Here is an 18,793-nt window from a genome sequence, read left to right on the forward strand (position 1 = left end):
ATGCAGAATACCGAACCCGAACATTAAAAAATTGGAATATAAAAAAATTAATTTTCTCGGAAATATGTCAACCAGACGCTACAAAAGTGTAAATTTGATATGTAGTTTGATATTTTGAAACTGTTCAGCAAATCTCATATGATTCCTCAAACGCATGAAGAAAAAAAGTGTGGAAAACTGAAGTGGGACAGACAGACAGACGGACGGACAGACGGACTGACGGACGCAGAGGAAAGCTATAGTTCCCTCCAGTGAAAACCGGTAGGGGACTACTAAGAAAATATATGCTTGACTTCATATCTGAAATTTTCTTTATTCCCCTTTTTAATAAACAAAATAAACCAAAAAACAAAATTGATCCAGATAAATATTATTACATGTATCAGAAATAAACCTAAAAAACAAACTACATATTCATCCTCTACCCATAATATTGCCTTTTCATTATTTGTCATCGTTGTAGACCCGTGTAACAATCTATTAAGTAGGTGCTTGCACGAAAAGGAACCCCTTGCTGATCTACGTTTTCATAAAGAAATATAAAGAAAAAACCCAACATATTTTGCCTTTTTGATGTAAAAAAAGAAGAAATTAGTTCTCAGTCTCTCTTAATGCTTGTTTGTTAGCGGATAATCTTAGTTCATTTTGCATATCCTTTTTGTAATTTGAAAAAAGAAATGCGATATGAATTCTTTTTTCCATGCAATATTTCGGATAAAGCAATGAAGAGTGGTATCTTGAAACTTCATACAAAATTTTATTACACCATTAAATTGTAAAATGCTTACATTGGAAATTGTGCCCGATTTCTTTTTATTTAAGATAAAACTTTATTGATTAAAAAAACCTGATTCTTTGAGACAAAATGAATTGACATATCAATAAGAGTTTGACAATCTCTAATTGCAGGTCTGTAGCTCTTAGTCTGAAAAAGAAGTGGATGGACGATCTGGTACCCAGATCGTCCATTCTAATTTCTTGAAAATTGCCATTTCTTTCGTACGTGGACGCAATACTCACCGAGACTTAATGGTTCGTTTCTTTAGTTTTAACTGGCAGTGTGTTGAAAGGTTATATTGGCATTCCGATAATTTTGAAAATGAATAATTAAATAAAAATGGTTACAATTACCGTAAAATTACCGGCATTGGTCTTCCCATGCGTGGATCTAGAAGGGAAGGGGGAGGGTTCCAGCCACCCACCCACTACCCGCAAAATTTCTTTCAATTACATGTACATTATAAATTTACAAAATTTACCTCGACCATCCCCTGGCAAACTCAAATAACCGTCAGACCCTCAACCCCTACCCCCGGAAAATTTATGATCCGGGCATGCTCCCCCTCCTCGAAAAACAAAATTATTCTTCAAAAACCCCTGTAAAATTTCCAGGATCTCCTAAAAGATTCATTGGCGTTTGCGTTCGATAAAAATCCGTGTAAAATGTTTGCCAATGGTCTTTTTACCTACATACCGGGCATTCCCACTGTGTGAAAAACATGCAGCGAATCAAACTATAGACAACGTTTAAAGATATGTATTTGCTTTTATACCTGTAGTAGAGTACTTTGTTTCTTTACCTAGTGTTTATACATCTCATATTGTACCATGATCAGGTATCAGTTTTTTTTGTATTACGTCATAAGTATGGCGCAGGTACGACGGACGACCTAATCGTTGCTTGCAACGAGCTCGTGTCTAGTTATTACATATTATTTAGTCAAATATTGTAAAATCTTAACTGGTGAAGTATTTTTTTTTATAGTTTATTTGTATCTTCTGTAATATCGATATGTGTACCATACCACCTTAATATTTTGTTAGGTTAATTATTTGTTATTAGTCTAGTGGTCCAATCAAAGAAAAAATGGTATCAAACATTTAGATTGAAAATATTCTGTGATTGGGTCAACTTAATATAGAACATATTGTGATCTAAATTTCTCTTATGAATAGATGTTACAAATAGAATAAAAAAGGAAAATCATTATAGACCCAACAAATATATTTAATTACATTCGATTCTATAGGTAGTAAATGTATGCTTAATATGTTGTTATTGAGTTTTTACCGAGCGCAGCGAGAGGCAGGCGATGCCCGCCTAGCGAAGCGATGATAAATGGTAGCACTTATATATAAAAAAAAAAAGCAAATGAAAGATTAGTCAGAGGTACTTAGGCCAAAACACATTTCTATCAGCCCTGTGCGCCGCCATATTGGCAGCCATTTTGTTTTTAAAAAGTTAGTTCTTTCATTGATTGACTGATACTCATCGATGTTTATTGCCCCTTAACTCGATAAAAATGTCCCAGTGTTTCAATAGAAGGTTCTATTAATTAAAAGAAATAAAAGAGGACACCAGATAGGTTTCAATAGTGCTTCAATCAAGAAACACGACTTGTTCTATGTATGTATTATCAAATTATCAGATGGAAAATGAAAACATTAACATCAAAAAACTGATCTTATTGATACTGAATAAAGTATTCAATTCTATTACCGCGGCATTACTATGAATTAACTTGATAAACAATGAAAGAAAAAATAAAAAAAAAAGGAAGTAACTCTTTTCGGCTATATCCAAAGACAAAACATGTACGTTTTACATCCGGAACATGACATCATATTGTAGACTGAGCACTTGATGCATAGTTAAATTTTCGCAAATTATTTAAGTAGGGAACCAGGCGGATCCTACTGTATGCGTTTCATATAAAGTGTAGTACAAATATCAAACTGCACTGTGTTAAATCTGCGCTCGGTCCAACGGTCACACCGTTTTGCATATTATGTTTTCTGTTAATCTCATAGTTGCAATTGGGTGACGTGAAATTTTCAAAACCGATCTGACTACCTTATATCACAGACAAAAAAAATGGACATGTAAGTTAGATTGTAATTACACCAGCATAATGACACGGGATTTCAGTTCAATCTCGCTGTTAAATTCTTGTAATCAACTCGGTCTGGATGCAGTCTTCTGTCTTCTTTTCTGTTCTTGCCAGAATGTCAACTTTTCTCTTCATGTCAAAAATGTTAATCAAGGTTTTTCTAAAGTAGTCATTGCATTTGCAGTAAATGAATACATTTACTGAACAATTAATGATTTTACCCACTTTTGTCACCCATACCAGTTCATGCGAAATCCGTTTATCGCTCTGAAATTAAAACAAATGGAATTATACAAGTGTTGCTCTGGAAGCGCTATGAATATTAAAATGTTTATTAGTATGTTGTCCTGATAGATTTGTTTACTAAATGAAGACACGTCTTATATAAAGAATAGAAATAAATATACTGTGGAATCATCATTGTTTGTGAGGGATCAATGTTCGTGACTTTCGTGGGTTACCCTTCCCACGAATTAACATCCCCAAGAACTTGTGCACTTTCAATTGCACAAAAATATTCAAAAAATTATGCGATTGCTAGCCACGAACACCCCCACCCCCCACCCCCCCCCCCCCCCCCACACACACACACACACGAATAAAAATGATTCGACAATATTAATGTTTAATATGTAGCATAGTAAAGTCATAATGGATGATTGATCATCGAAATCTAAATACATACCACGAAAGCCAGAAGAAGACACTGTCCTATACACTGTACAGCTATTCGTATTACAAAGAATGTTACAGTTTTCAAGATCATTCGTGTTATTTGAATATTCATATTCTTTTTTCCGCCATGATTTTGTTCAGAGTTCTTGATTTGTCGAAGTATTAAGAAACTGACTGTTACTGTCACAGATAAAGGTAGTGCCATCAAAAACCAACAGTGCACCCAGATTTCCCACATAAAATAACCGCTTGATTTGCTGAAAGGAGTGGTCGATAATGTTGATTGGCCATTCACTGACAACTGCTCCGGATTCAGTTGGAACTTGAAAAAAATGGGAATAGCCATGAGGGAACACACAAGATATAGACAGGAAACCCCGATGTAAGTTGCGTATTTTGAGTTCCGCCCTTGCTGTAATAAAAATTCAACTTTGATGAAATCTGATTAAATCAAATTAAACAAAGATTCTTGTTTTTGTGCAAATGTTTTACTTATCTAATATATTTCTTTCACTTGTTGTCCTTATTTTTAATATAACTTTTAAGCAAGACTAAGTTAATAATAAATTTCGTTTTAGGGTATTTTGTTTTATCTCTGGTCATTAGAGAGCAAAGGTTGAAAAGAAAATTTACCTACCTGAATGAATGGTTTGTACAATTTAAAAAATCGATCCGTAGTTACGGCCGCTAGCATCCAGTTACTTGCATAAGTAAACACTGAAAATAAAGGCAACCCAGCGAAAGAAAAATATATTCCATATGAAGAGGATTTAACAATCTCAGGGAAGTATAACGGCAAAGGTTCAATTGTAATATATAACAAGCACACTATGACGTCATTAATCGATTTCATCATCATAAGAAACGTAGTAGATGACGTCATTTTTGGACTTCGCCACACGTAGCATGATAACAAATTACCAGGAATTCCAATGGTTCCAAAAAACATACCAAATACGCAAGACACGATTTTGTGTAAGCGCTGGACGTTTTTCACTGCCCCACTTTCATCAATGTCCTCAAAGATATGACTGTCGCTGGCATTCATATTGGTTAAACACGTGTTAGACGAACGACATCGGAAACAAACAGCTTCAAGCTCAGCATCGTTATGTCGTCATGATTAAGGTTTCGTTGTTTTTGTTGTAAAATTAAACGTTATTGCTAGAGGCCTTTTCTGTATTAAACAAATCTACAAAAAAAAAAAATGCAAAGTCAGTATAACAAAATTATAAGGAGGAAATCAAATATCAAAAAGAAAAATTTATTATACGGTCAAAGCATGGCATAGCGTTTGTTTAACATATATACCAAGCAGATCATTTTCTATAACCTATCACTGTAATCCAAAAGGACTTTTAACGAAAATATGATTTGTTAGAACACAATTTTATGGTACAGATATACATTTGGGGTAGGGGACAAGTTATGTTAACGTTGCATAGATAGAGTTCTCATTTTATGAAAATAAACATTTTTTTTTTTTGTAATTCTAAGTAAATTCTAATAAGATAAGAGAAACTATATTATACAAAATTGAGTAAATATAGCATCAATCATGACCTTACGCATGGATTACATAGCTAAAGATTGTGGTGAATATTTTTGAAGCTATTATAAAAAAAAATCAATGTTTTTTGAAAAAAATTAGGAACAAAAAAAAGTATAAAATTAAGAATCCCTGTACATTGATATTTATTTGTTTAGTTAGTAGAATTTCTTGCTTAATTAAAAAAAGATGTTTTTCATAAAACTTACAACCACCGTGTTTGAAATAAATGGAAGCAATATTCTTCTTATCCCCGAAGTCCACGGTCAGCTACGCCTCCTTATGACCTGAAACATTTACCCAGCAGGCATACAACGTTATACAAACGTTGAAAATACGTTGATTCTAAGTAGATGCAGCAAGAATGAAGAGTAAAAATGTTGAATTAAAAAACAACTTTAACAGAGAAATAAACAGAGGGAGAAAAACAAGTTACCTCATCACAGCGTATGTATGTTCTTGGCTTGCATTACTATATGAAGTATAAGATAATGCTTTTGAACAACATTTATATAGTTAAATCTCCATAGCTGCCATTGGGCGATACGAAACCACCAATTAACACTTAGATCACGGTCATGTATTTCTTCCTGCACTTTCTGTTTACTGATTGAGGTTTCACAACGGTATTGATTGTAAATTTGACCATGTTTTTCTTTACAACGATATTTAGGTCCATGTAAAAATATAGATGATAGTTTTATGAAAATAGTTTTAAGGAGGTCCCTAGTTATATACGTCTTTTGACTTTAAATTGATCTTTCTAAAAGACAAAAAGTAGCAATAGTAGTACATATCTAAAATCTTAAACATCTTTGTTTATAAATAAAGCCTTATTTTTGAGTTCACAAAATTTTTCATTCAAAACGTACGATTTTTCAACGCTTTATACAACCATTCCCCATGACAAATTAAAATCTAGGCTTTTAGATATCATCGACAGTTGTTTCGTCAATAAAAATGGTAGTCGTAAAAATACTTACCTTGTCATTAGAACTCTGAAACATTATTCTGTAAAAAAAAATCCTTCTAACTGCACACACAAGTTCTCAGAAATTGACATTAAAAAGATGCTTGAGTTTCTGATAGACAATATCTATGTCTTTTTTTTCATATCAAGTCTTCCAACAATCTGTTGGAATTTCCGTGGGTAACTATTGTGCCCTATTGTAAGCAGACCTATTTTTTTAATTCTTATGAAGCAGAATGTATTCGAAAGCTTTTACGTGAAAAAATAAATCACTCACTTTGGCCTTCAACTCAACATTCAGGTATATTGATGACGTATTATCAATTAACAATTGTTAATTCCACTGTTACGTCGACTCGATATATCCCAGTCGACTTGAAATAAAAGATACCACAGAGTCTGCGTCATCTGGCTCATATCTTGATATTTTATTGGAAATGGACATTGGTGGTAACCTAACAACAAAATTTTCTGATAAAAGCGATGCCTTCAATTTTTCTATAGTCAACTTTCCTTTCTTAGGCCAAAAAAAAATATTCATGTTTCCTGTCGCCCAACCAACCCTATCTTTTACCCTCTGACCCTAAAAGTTTTTAGTGATCATGGTGGTGATTGGTAACTTCGCCAGAATTTCCTCAGAAAAAGAAGCAAACGTGCCCAATCTTCTGAGTTCACAATCGTGTAATTTAACCACATTGGCAAAAGAACGATGGAAACTAATCTACATACATTTTTACTGCATAAATTAACCGTGTGGCTATTTTACTTTCAGGGGTTATGAATACGGCTGATGCAACAACATACTGTGCATTGGAAATAACAAAAACGATGTTTATTACTTTCAATCCTGATAAAACAATTAGTTAATAACCTGTTATTAGTTAATAACTGCAATCAATGTAAAACTATCATAAAACTACTTTCTATATGATCTCCTGAATTAAACAGATCCTTTACATAGCGTATTGTAGTAAGTGGGTCAGATGGTTGGACTAAAACCCAAAATACACGTAAATACAGAGATTGGTTTAATTAATATTGACATTAAGCTAATAAAATACAGAAATATTTATCCAGAAAAGATACCTTTATACACGTGTAGATTAAATTTTTAATAAAAAATAAATCTATTTAGTTTTTTTTTTGCCTGTTGTTTTCTATACATTACATGCATCAATAATACAAAGACCTTTGAACATTTTAAATCATCAATGACATACCGTACACTGTGAGTATACTTCTGTCTTATTATTACATACATGCTATAAGTTTTTAAAAATAAAATATTTTTTTCCCTACTTACCTACCCTAATTTTTTTGGTCAGGTGACATCAAACAGGAATATTTTTCTTTTGGCTTTATGTAGCAATAAACCTTCATCACCTGCATATGGTTTTTTTGTCTCTCAGTTTATTCGATTTGCAAGGGGCTTACTTTTCGTAAGGCAAGGCAAACTACCGACAAACAAGTTGATAATTCAGGGCTATCAACAGTCTCGTTTGAAGACATCTTAACTTGAGTTCTAAAGTCTATACAACGACCTTGTCAGAAAATACAATCTTCCACTGTGCCGTATGCTAACTGACGTTTTTTCATACTAATTGTTAGACCAAAATTAACAACTAATTGTCTTTTCTATTACGACAAAGAGTACACGGGGGATGTGGCCGGTCAGCAGAGGATGCTCACTCCTCCTAAGCACCTGGTCCTACCTCTATCTGTTTGGAGGTCCGTGTTGCTCTGTATTTTGTATTTCTTTATATGGATTTTTGAGATAGTTGACGGTTTGTTATTGTCATTTTTTTTTCATTCAAACACCATTCAAAAAAAATTAAGAAAAAATCAAGAGTATTATATCAGCATCAACGTATACAACTTACTTTCAAAGAAAACACAAAGTACAGAAAATGTTTGGGCAGAAACTGTACATAGAACAACGTCTTTGGAATCTTTCTCTGTAGACATGAACTTTATTGATCATTCTATGTAAATAACTTGATTTCTAAAATCACAGCTCATTTTATAAATATATTTAAATTATTTATCTTAAAAAAAAAATAGTTAAATAGTATTATGGATACTTTATGGGGATTTTTCAGGTAAATTCCATTTACCTGTACTTACAAAATATGATTGAAATCGATACAGAGGGCAAAAAGCTAAGGTTTCTTCATCGGCACTTTATTTCTCAATGTGGATATTGACAAAAAAGGTTATAATGGAAATCATTGATTGAATTATCTATAAGGTAAGTCTCAGAAATACATTGCACATTCAATCGTTGAAAATTATCACCCGGATATTGTCATGGTCTTGTTATGCAAAATTTCTGTAAACCTTTTATTATATCCTGAGCTGAATTTTAATCGGACAAATTTTATTTATTTTTTTAAATGTGTGGTTCTCGAATGATCATCAGAATGTGATGCAAGAATATCTCGGGACACACTAAGGAAACACAGGTGTCGCTGGCCTGGTCATAAACTTTTAATGATAACTGAGTCCCTCGTTTAACGGAAATATACCACCAAAAGAAATCGAATGTCGTTCAGTAGTAAAAATACCAATCTTATATAATACCTTAATAGAATTATAATTTGTTTGGAACTGCCCCACCCTCTCCTTGAAATATCAGCCGCTGATCAAACTGTAAAAGCAAAAAATAAAGAACTTTTGAATATGGATATTTTTATTTTTTAAGTATTGTTTAATTAATTAAATTCAAGTTTGAAAAATAATCCCTCTCTCTGATGGTTCGAGAACTTCCAGGCGGCAATCCCAAACAAATAGATATTTTAAAATATTTAGCTTCTCCGACCGACTGTCTAGTAATTTCATTTTTCAATTAACATAGGTTATCACGTGTCTTTGTTTGTTTCTTTGTTTTTAAATTCCCCTAATGTTGACCTAGGCTGATACTGTAATATATTATTTATATTTATTTTTTTGATATTATATTTTTATTTATAGTTAATGTAAAGAGAGAGAGAGACAGACAGACAGACGGACAGAGCGTTATATATATAAAAAAAATGCATTCGTAGTTAAATATCATTTAATGACAAAAGAACATATTTTGTACATAGGAGTACAGTTATAACAAAAACAAGGTTAACAATATACATGACCTGGAACATCTAATTGATTGATTATTTATTGATTGATGACTGATTAATTAATGGATAACAACAATAATATAATGAGAAATATGTCTATAAAAATATCTGTCTCTTTTAATTCTTATTAAGACACAGAATAAGTTAGAATATGTACACTGAATAAACAAAATACAATCAGAAGGTATTCTGTCCTTTGTTTATGACAGAGTAAATGATAAACCCTTTAAAAGTTAAATTTAGTCGTAATTTTATTTCCAGTGTTTCCAAAACGCCTTGAAAATGGAATGAAAGCATTTGACAAATGAGTATGATAGTTATGCTATGAAAATTAAAGGAATCGAATCGTTCAAATGGGGTTTGCAAAAATATAATAATGTATATCAGTGGAAAAGTAAATTGAGACATTAGTTTACCTATCGACCTTAAAACGCGATGAGGCATAAAATAATGCAAACTTTTTAAAATTATTTCTATCAAATATTTTCTTTTTTGGCCAAGTATGTCCATGAATTAATTTATGTTACATGGACATGTACTATGTATAGCCGTTTGAAAGAATTATTCCCTATAATCAACTAAGTTAGAACATACAATTCGTGCAAAATGAAAGCAAGTACTCAATATTGTGATACAGTCTATCGACATGGGGCTTAAATGCAGATAGGAGGTTCCAATTAAAAATGATAAAACATGCTGAGAACAGTAATTCTCATATATTGCAGTACAGGTCTAGATGAATTATTATAAACTTTTGAAAACTCAGTTTTGGAGGTACACATGTAGATATATAATCTAAACTTATCAAAGCATGAAGATGATGACAATGGGTTAACCGTAACCTTTGACCTATGAAACAGTTTATATAACTAAACCCTGACTAGAAATGAAAATATCAGAACACCACAAAAAGGGTCTTCATCCTCGGTGTTTTCTTGTTGTTGTTGTTCCCAGGTGTATCAACTCTAAAGCAAGAAGTTGTGGTGTTGTATTTCGGTAGATGCTTCATTTCGTAGGGTATGATGTTGATATATGTCTTTTTTTTTAAATTATGTTTTAAATGCGGGGAGGTTATGCTATGGGAGCTGCAAAATAAACAAAATCAGTATATGTAACAAAGAAACTATATTTATAAGACGTGTTTTAGTTTTAATTAAACCAAAGTAATACAGTGACTTTGTTTGACTATCTTTTATGGTAAACATGATGAGTAAAAAAGAATAGAAATGGAAATGAAATAAAATAAGACATAAAGGAAGTCTACTAAACTAAATTATGAAATGCTCACCCATTGCGCATGCCTGATCCGTGCATCTTACGTCACCTGTGTTAGCGCACACGCATGTATTACAGTTATCGCCCTTGTTGAAATGTTGACCAGACTTGTACTTTTTGCCACCGTAAACGCAATCTATAACATCAGTATATATACAAATGAAATAAAAAAAATATACAAAGATGAACCCAATCTGAGGTTTCAAAATGTTTTGAAACAAAATTAAATTAGAAAGTTTAAAAAAAAATCATTAGCTTTAAAATTGAGATGAACAGAGTAAGCAAAGACGTATCAAAGGAAGTGTTGGACATATACATGTATGTTTATAAAGTTTCTGTTTTTTTGAAAATTGAAAATAAGATCTACTCTGTTCAATTTGTTTTTATCCACAAAAAATTACTTCTCTCATTGTAAAAAAAAAACATTTTTATTTCAGTTTTCTTTTATTTCAGGACCTTTTTTTAGTGATGGACGAGAATCAAACACCATGAATTTTTCAAGTGAGTTGATATTAATTACACGTTAAAAAAGATTTGTTATCACTTGGTGAATACGTGTAGCATGTGACTTAATTTAGCCATACCTGGGAAACATAAGAGAGAGAGAGAGAGAGAGAAAGAGAGAAAGAGAATTGATGCATACATGCAGCAAATGAAGTACTTGAGCCATACCTGGGAAACACTGCATCTCCGTACAGCTGATGGAACCGTCTACCATACACCAACAAGTGTTACACGTATCAGGGGTAAAACTCTGACCAGCATTGTAGATGGCGCCTTTGTAATTACATGCTGGAAGAAACACATAGCTACATTGTACAAGATTCATTTCAGGTAATTTTATGCATTGTAATGTTGAGAGAGAGAGAGAGAGAGAGAGAGAGAGAGAGAGAGAGAGAGAGATATACGGAAAGGGATAACTTACTGTTGTGACACCTTTTCTCTGAGCATCTGACGGTGCCATCTGCCAGACATTTGCAAGTGTTACAATTATCTCCTTTGTCAAATGTGGCGCCCTTTACGTATAACTCGTTGCCGTATCGACAATCTAAAACATAACAAAAATGTTTTTTCTTATATTAATAAAAAAATAATTGTCAATAATTTGCTTTGGATAAGAAAAGACATATTACGAGACGAGAATAATATATGAATCATAATGATAACATTTTATTCAGACGTCTGGTACGTGATGAAATCTGAAATATTAAAACAAATCTATTTCATAAGCGAGTTCAAAAGTTTATTGTCCTCTACCACACATAACAGAAGCATTCAAAACGTTCATAAGTACATGTACTTCTCTTCTTTTCGAAATCGTAATTGAGGATTGTTGAAAGTTTTAACAAAAAAAATAAAAAAATAAAGTCCAATACTTGAAGTATATTGAATTATACATGTATGCTCACTTAACATAGTACACAACATTTTCAATAAGATATCAATAAAATTAAAACATATCAAAATAAACTAAAAGACAAACTACAGGTGTGAAACACTTACCTGGATAACACGGGAAGTCTGTACAGGTGAAGGTACCGTCGTTCAAACAGGTGCAGTCGTTACATCCGTCCCCACTCCGGAACTGACGACCGGCCGGGTAAAACTTGCCGTTGTGTTGGCAGTCTAAAATATAAAACAGCAGCTAGCCAATAAATACAACGATCATCTTCAGAAACATATACTATACTTATCAATGTATTTAAAGTTAAGTAAACAGCAACATCATCCTAAGTTAAAGACAAATGTGTCCAGGCTCCACAATCACCAACATTTCAAATCCCTCATCTCGGTCCTTAACTCAAAGTCTCAAAAGAAATGTGCATAAATTTGAGGGCACAACTCGGACTTGAGGCTGATTTTTGACTTTAGGGGACTTGGTTTCGATGGGGGCAAAACTTAAATGTAATCAATAACTCATATTACATAAGTTAAAAAGAAACTGCATTTGATATAACTATAAAGTTTGATAATTTCCTTGAGTGCTAAAACAGAGCTCCTTTTCTTTAATTCAGGGAACAATTTGGTCTACAAATGGCCAGGAGTATTCAACACTCTTCAACACTGATAATTGAATGTCTTACATGGCAGACAGGAGTGTTGATCACAGCTGATGTCTCCTGTATCCATACACGTACACCTGTTACAACCGTCGCCTTTAGGGAAGGAGCTTCCCGACTTATAGGTAGTTCCCATGTAAACACAGTCTGAAAATGTTAGAAACAACTTATAAAATGAATCAATTTACACATGCAAGTGAGAATAAACAAGTTTCACACAATAGTTCTAAACAATTAACACATGGTTAATAAAGATATTCGAGAGAAAAACAATTGCGTATATTCTTAATTTGGCATTTGAAATTGCTAAGTGATAATGGTGTTTTGTACAAATAAATACCAATAAAAGTCTATTAAATATCGACAACACTTTTCTCTCTCTCTCTCTCTCTCTCTCTCTCTCTCTCTCTCTCCTCTCTCTCTCTCTCTCTCTCTCTCTCTCTCATGATTTAAAGGATCCTATTAACCTGAACGTTTTCATTAACTATGTTAAAAAATGATGTGCTCGACATATTTAAGTATTTGAAATAAATGTCTTTCCTTCAAGAAAATATCTTCTTCCTCTGTCCCTTATATCATTTAACTCATCATTCTAATGAGCAATATAAAGGTCTTTTAAACGTTCAATTAGGTTTTCTTGCATGCAAATGTAATTTGTTCATTATGAAGAGCCATTAGCCAGATTTTGTGGTTAACATATATGCATAATTTATGCCATCATTCCAGTTATTAACGTTTTGTTCTGGATCAGGTCAATGTTTGAAATTTTAAATGAGAGCTGTCTTCTCGGAAGACTTATCATACCAACATATTTTGAATTTTACCTTTGGCAATATTTGATAATTTCTGTTTAAAACGGGTCATAAAAGTTGTTTAAACAGCTCTTAACTGTATACTCATTTTTATTGATTATTTTCTTTTTGTACAATTATGTCACGCATTCAAAAAGTAATATCAATACAATGTGTTAATTTATAGCAGTTGCTTGGTTACCTTGGAAACACTTGTTGTCGGTACACTGGACGTCACCTGATTCTAGACACGTACACTGGTTACAGCTGTCTCCCTTACCAAACACGTTTCCAGGGGCATATGTGCGACCCAGGTGTTGGCAACCTGTAAATGTCAACAGGGTTTAAGGTTATTAAAGGTTATGGACGTTGAATATCAACAGATCTACTTAATAGAAATAAACTCTACCGTAAAAAAATAAACTTACATTCGTAAAATTAAAAAATAAACCAGAAATTCAAATTGATGTTGTGGTTTATGAAAATTACGATTGAACATTAACTTGACGCATATAATGGCTTTGTTTAGTATAAATTAAATTTTCGTTTCATATTCAACTATAAGTGGTTACAAATTCAAATGCACTTCTGTTGAAATTTAAAAGATTATTTATAATATCTTAATTTTTTTTTATAGATATATTCTTAGTCAATATAGGACATATTTTGTACAATCTACTTTATATTGGTATAGGCAGTATTTCGTAAAGAATGGTAAAAAGTCCTCTTATATTCTAGAACTTGAATTATATTCAACTTTAACAGACATTATTAGATACTTACCTACACTTCTACTGATACTTATTTTAATTTAGAAAGATAAAATAAATTTTAGCAATGTCTACTTCGAAACCTGAGTTAACTTTCAGTTAACAATTTAGATTTCTGTTGCTGTTATAATTAAAGTTTTTACCGTATGCTTATTTCCCCTTCTAAAACCTTTTGGTATGTTCATTTTTTATTCCTTTTCCAGACATAAATGACACATTCTTTTTCAGGCAATATAGCGTGAAGAAGAATTCGTTATGCACAATATACATGTAAATACGTTTATTTTCTTAACCTAGCTCTTGATAATTTATTTTGGCTGTCTATCAATCATGGGTTTTGAGCGCTTTTAAAAGGAGAAGGACGTCATTGTTATTTGTTTTTTTGTTGTTTTTTTTTAAGGAATTTAAATTTTTGCTTAAGTTTTGCATAAAGCAGATTTAATTTTGTCAGGCATTTATTTTTACATGTCCCCTATGCAATGTTTTCATGCTTGTATTGTTACATTTTATTTATATATATTTTTGGACGAGCAAAATTTCGCAGGCACCAGACAACACTTGAAAGGGATAAAAAGTTGGTGGGTTAAAATAAATTGAAATAATTAAAAATGGATGTCGTCAATTCCATATTAGAAAGGTTCAATGCAATCTAACGAACAAACACTGTTAATCACCGCTTTCTTTGTCTTCCTTTATTGAATGACTACTTTGATCCTTATTATGTTCTGGTAGTCTATTTAACAATCTACTAATAAACCATTAAATTTATTTAAAAGTTGATAATGTTTATCAATCTGCTTTTCCTGCTAGGCTTATTTCCGCCTATATACGATTATTATTATCCAATAAATATTTTTTTTTATATTTAGATGTGCTTTTCTGTTTAAAACTTGTTTTTACCGGGCTATTTATGTCCCTCATCGAACACTCGTTTACTTTTGTTGCTATTCCTCTCCATAATTAGATTGACTTCTGTAATTATTACATTTTTGATAGAAATTATTACTGTTTTGAATTAATTGCGCTCTGCCATTTATTGGACCTTTGTCTGGTAATTTTCTGGACAAAACGAGTGAATATTATATTCCAAATTCCTGCTTTAGTATCTATATTGTCCTCGGCTAGATCTGTGCCCTCATTTACCGAAAAGAAGGGAATAGGCAGGCGGTAATCATCATTTACCGTTTGGTGTTTAAAAAGCTATATTCAGTATTGATTAAACCTTTTTGTGTATTCATTTGCATAATATTGGCAAACCTTACACTGAACATTATTGTTTGGTATTTAATATGCCTTTAATGAGCCCTGTTTGTATACATGTTGTTACCTGGATAGCATGGGTATTGTGTACATTCCACCTTCCTGCTTGGCATACAGGTGCATGTATTGCAGCCGTCCCCGCTAGCAAAGGTGATTCCAATCTTGTACATCTGCCCCAAGTAGTCGCAGACTGCAACATAAAAAAAACAATTAATTATACAATACAACCGATATTGTTAATTTTTTGGTAAATACGTTGAAATATGCGTATTTCATTAATGAAGAAAAAAGAAATGAAAACTTATTTTTCATTCTAGTTATGCAATAACAATTTTTATTTGGGTTCTAGTTGGTCGACCTATTTATGCAGTGCAATCTAATTGGTTAGATTCTTTTTTTGGTTTTTTTTTTCAATATAAAATATCCCTCCGCTGAGGCCTTGAAGCAATTAAATGGTCAAAATAGATAAATAATGCCTTGACGTTTGTTTTATACCTAGATTATTAAAGTGTTACGCCACCGACAAGATAACACTACTGTTGTCAGGGTAATGATTAATTAATCATAATGTATTTAATCGTATATGTCTAACGTAAAAAAACAAACAAACAAAGAATGACAATTCTACACAAAAACACGTCTATTATTTGTTTCATACCCAAATCATTTCAGTTTTGTCAATTTTTATACGTTAGAAGTGTTGAATAATTTCTATGTCATGAAATCTATGTATTAACTGTCAACGCTTTTTTGTTTGAATACAGTCTTGTCTTGAAATATTCATTTATCAATTGTCAAATGATTTTCTGTTGCAGTTCATTTTGTTTGCAATATTAATGGTTTGTGCCTTTCACGACGTTGGTATTGAGAATAACTTCAACACCTAATCGACTTTCATTTTTTCAGGTTGGTATAAAAACGAAACTTTTTAACGGCCATTTATATATTTCATTTCTCCCGAGGCAATACGTGCAAATAAAAAGTCTCAAGTATAACACATGGTTTCCCAAGTAGTTTTAAACAATAAACACATAGTTAATAAAGATATTCGAGAGAAAAACAACTGCCTAGATTTTTGATTTGACATTTAAAAAAGCTAAGTGATAATGATTTTTCTTACAAATAAAAACTAATATAAAAGTCTATTAAATATAGACAAATCTCTCTCTCTCTCTCTCTCTCTCTCTCTCTCTCTCTCTCTCTCTCTCTCTCGTCTATTACTTACAATCAGCTGACGTCTGTGACACAATCATCATCACCAACAATCCAATGCTTTGATTCCACATACTGGCACTAAACCAATACAACGTACTCGAGCGCAAAAGCAACCTCTTCCTTTAAACCTATTTAACTTCTATACTCGTCATGGCCTAACGCGCCCATTATTTTTACTTATATATGCCCCAGTCATTGTTACGTATACAAAAAAGGTTAACGGTGAATGAAAAGAGATATTTAATGCCGAAAGTTATGCCAATCATTAAAATATGGTAATTTCTTCTCCACCACTCCCAATTATATTTCCTTCAATTATATGAAGTGCGGTTAAACAGTGGATTTATGAATAAATTAGTTATGGTAGTCTTCAAAAAGAGGACATTTGGTTATCGTTCAGACACATAACAAACGCAATGGTAATTGTAACAGACTACAGTGTCCCCTCCCCCGATATAAAATCACCTATACCTTAAGTTTATCAAAGAATATAAGGCGCAAATTTTCTGATGTTTTTCTCTTTTTTCTGGGGGGGGGGGGGGCATAATAATTTCATTTAATTCATGACATAATGCCACACAAAGCTAGAAGTTCATTCAAATTCTCTCACTCTACCTCTTACCTATTGTAATTCTTACATGGATGAAACAAAACCGCAACCCGCTTGACGTTCAATATGATAGAGAGTCCAGTGTTCAATACATCTTTTGTATGAATACAATGTTTATTACCCAAGATACAGATACTTTACAATCAATCATTGTAGTGGTAACACATTTTATTAAATCTTAATTTTATTATCAAGAAAATAATCGTGTGTTTGATAAACACATATAAGGAATTAATCCTTAAGCTAGGACGACTGACGTCAAACCAAAATGTTACGGACATTTTCTCTGCTATAAAAGATAAAACATAATTTCATCTTACCTGAATATCAAACTCGGAAATCAGATATTTGACAACACATTGCAGTCCCATTTTTGCGATAGTGTCAAAGTGTCCGTTCGCTGTTCTTTGACTATAAGTATCCCCACGCTCTATCAGACTGAGACTGTAATGGCTTTGTTAAGTTTTCTTGAGAATTCTCTGAATCTCAAATTATATATATATATATGCCCATTAAGATTTTATTGTGAGACTATCTTCGAGAATATCAAACTTTTTTATGTTTAAAAGGAACCTAAATTAAATGCCATGACTCTGTATTAACCCCTATTTAAATGCTAAATGTGCCAGCAACAGCCTTGCTCTTTTTGTAAAAAAGAAGTAAGAAAAATAACTGAAAAGACCCTCGACGCGGAGCAAGGACCAAATAACATCAATTTGCCGACTGTTTTATTGCTTAGTTTATTAACATTCTTAAAAAGTAGTATTTTATTTTTCCAAACTGTTCGTGTACAAATGCAGCAGACTTAATATACATTTTTTTAACCAAAAAATCTTACTTGCTCCGAGATGACTATATGAAAAATAAAATATATGAAGATGGATACTGTTAAAAACGCAGATGACAAACCTTTTAGTTTGAAACAAGGAACTAAAAATCATTTTTGATCTGTTATACTACAGAAAGGTCTTAGATTCAGTGATGACCATACTTTGCGTGTATGGAATACGCCAAGGACCTCAGAACCAACAAAGGTAATATAAGACATCGAAGTAAATGACATAAAAATGAATGTTTCCAGATGGAGAACCGTTAATGACTGATTTATATAACGAGGAAGTGTCACTTCACAATCAAAAGATCCCGTTCTATTTGAACTTGGAACTTTAGAGTTCGTTTAGATGTAAAATTTATTTTAAGTTTATTACCAATTTAAATTACATTCAAAAAATGATGGGACAATACACTGCTTCATTAAAAATCTATATGAGTTCATCCTGCCAATGATATACGTTTGATGTTTACCTTTGAATTGGAAAAAAAAGGTTTTGTTCATATAAGTCTGACTCCCATCTTTAAATTTAAAATTAGAAATTAAATACATGTGAAACATTATCCACTACAGCCTATACCCCTTCACCTCAAAAACGATTATCAAATAAAATTTTTTTTAAGTTATTCATTTAGAATATCAATATAAAACTATATATACCAATTCATTGATGCACTTGTTTAAAGCAAAATTAACTATCTGACAAAAATGCCTAAGCCCACGCACCCCCCCCCCCCCCCCCCACCCCGACCTACCATAACAAATCATTTTAAAAAAGC

The 18,793-nt window shown here is 32.3% G+C and overlaps 1 protein-coding gene and 1 long non-coding RNA gene across 2 annotated transcripts; both read right to left on the reverse strand.

Moving 5' to 3' along the window:
- Positions 1–2,566: 2,566 nt before the first annotated feature.
- Positions 2,567–5,585, reverse strand: LOC105319779 (uncharacterized). The gene is made up of 5 exons (XR_010712384.1): positions 5,552–5,585; positions 5,325–5,402; positions 4,204–4,758; positions 3,577–3,978; positions 2,567–3,158 (listed from the first exon to the last, which is right to left on the reverse strand). It is a non-coding gene; the product is annotated as an uncharacterized lncRNA (long non-coding RNA).
- A 4,533-nt stretch (positions 5,586–10,118) lies between these two features.
- On the reverse strand, positions 10,119–16,753 carry LOC105319780 (kielin/chordin-like protein). Its single transcript, XM_011417456.4, has 9 exons — positions 16,583–16,753; positions 15,425–15,547; positions 13,530–13,652; positions 12,561–12,683; positions 11,980–12,102; positions 11,402–11,524; positions 11,149–11,268; positions 10,490–10,612; positions 10,119–10,286 (listed from the first exon to the last, which is right to left on the reverse strand). Exons 1-9 carry the CDS (start codon positions 16,641–16,643, stop codon positions 10,273–10,275), a joined length of 933 nt encoding a protein of 310 aa, XP_011415758.2. The 5' UTR covers positions 16,644–16,753; the 3' UTR covers positions 10,119–10,272.
- Between the last annotated feature and the right edge of the window lie 2,040 nt (positions 16,754–18,793).

The sequence above is a fragment of the Magallana gigas genome, chromosome 1 (assembly GCF_963853765.1).
Source record: "Magallana gigas chromosome 1, xbMagGiga1.1, whole genome shotgun sequence".
NCBI lineage: Eukaryota > Metazoa > Mollusca > Bivalvia > Ostreida > Ostreidae > Magallana > Magallana gigas.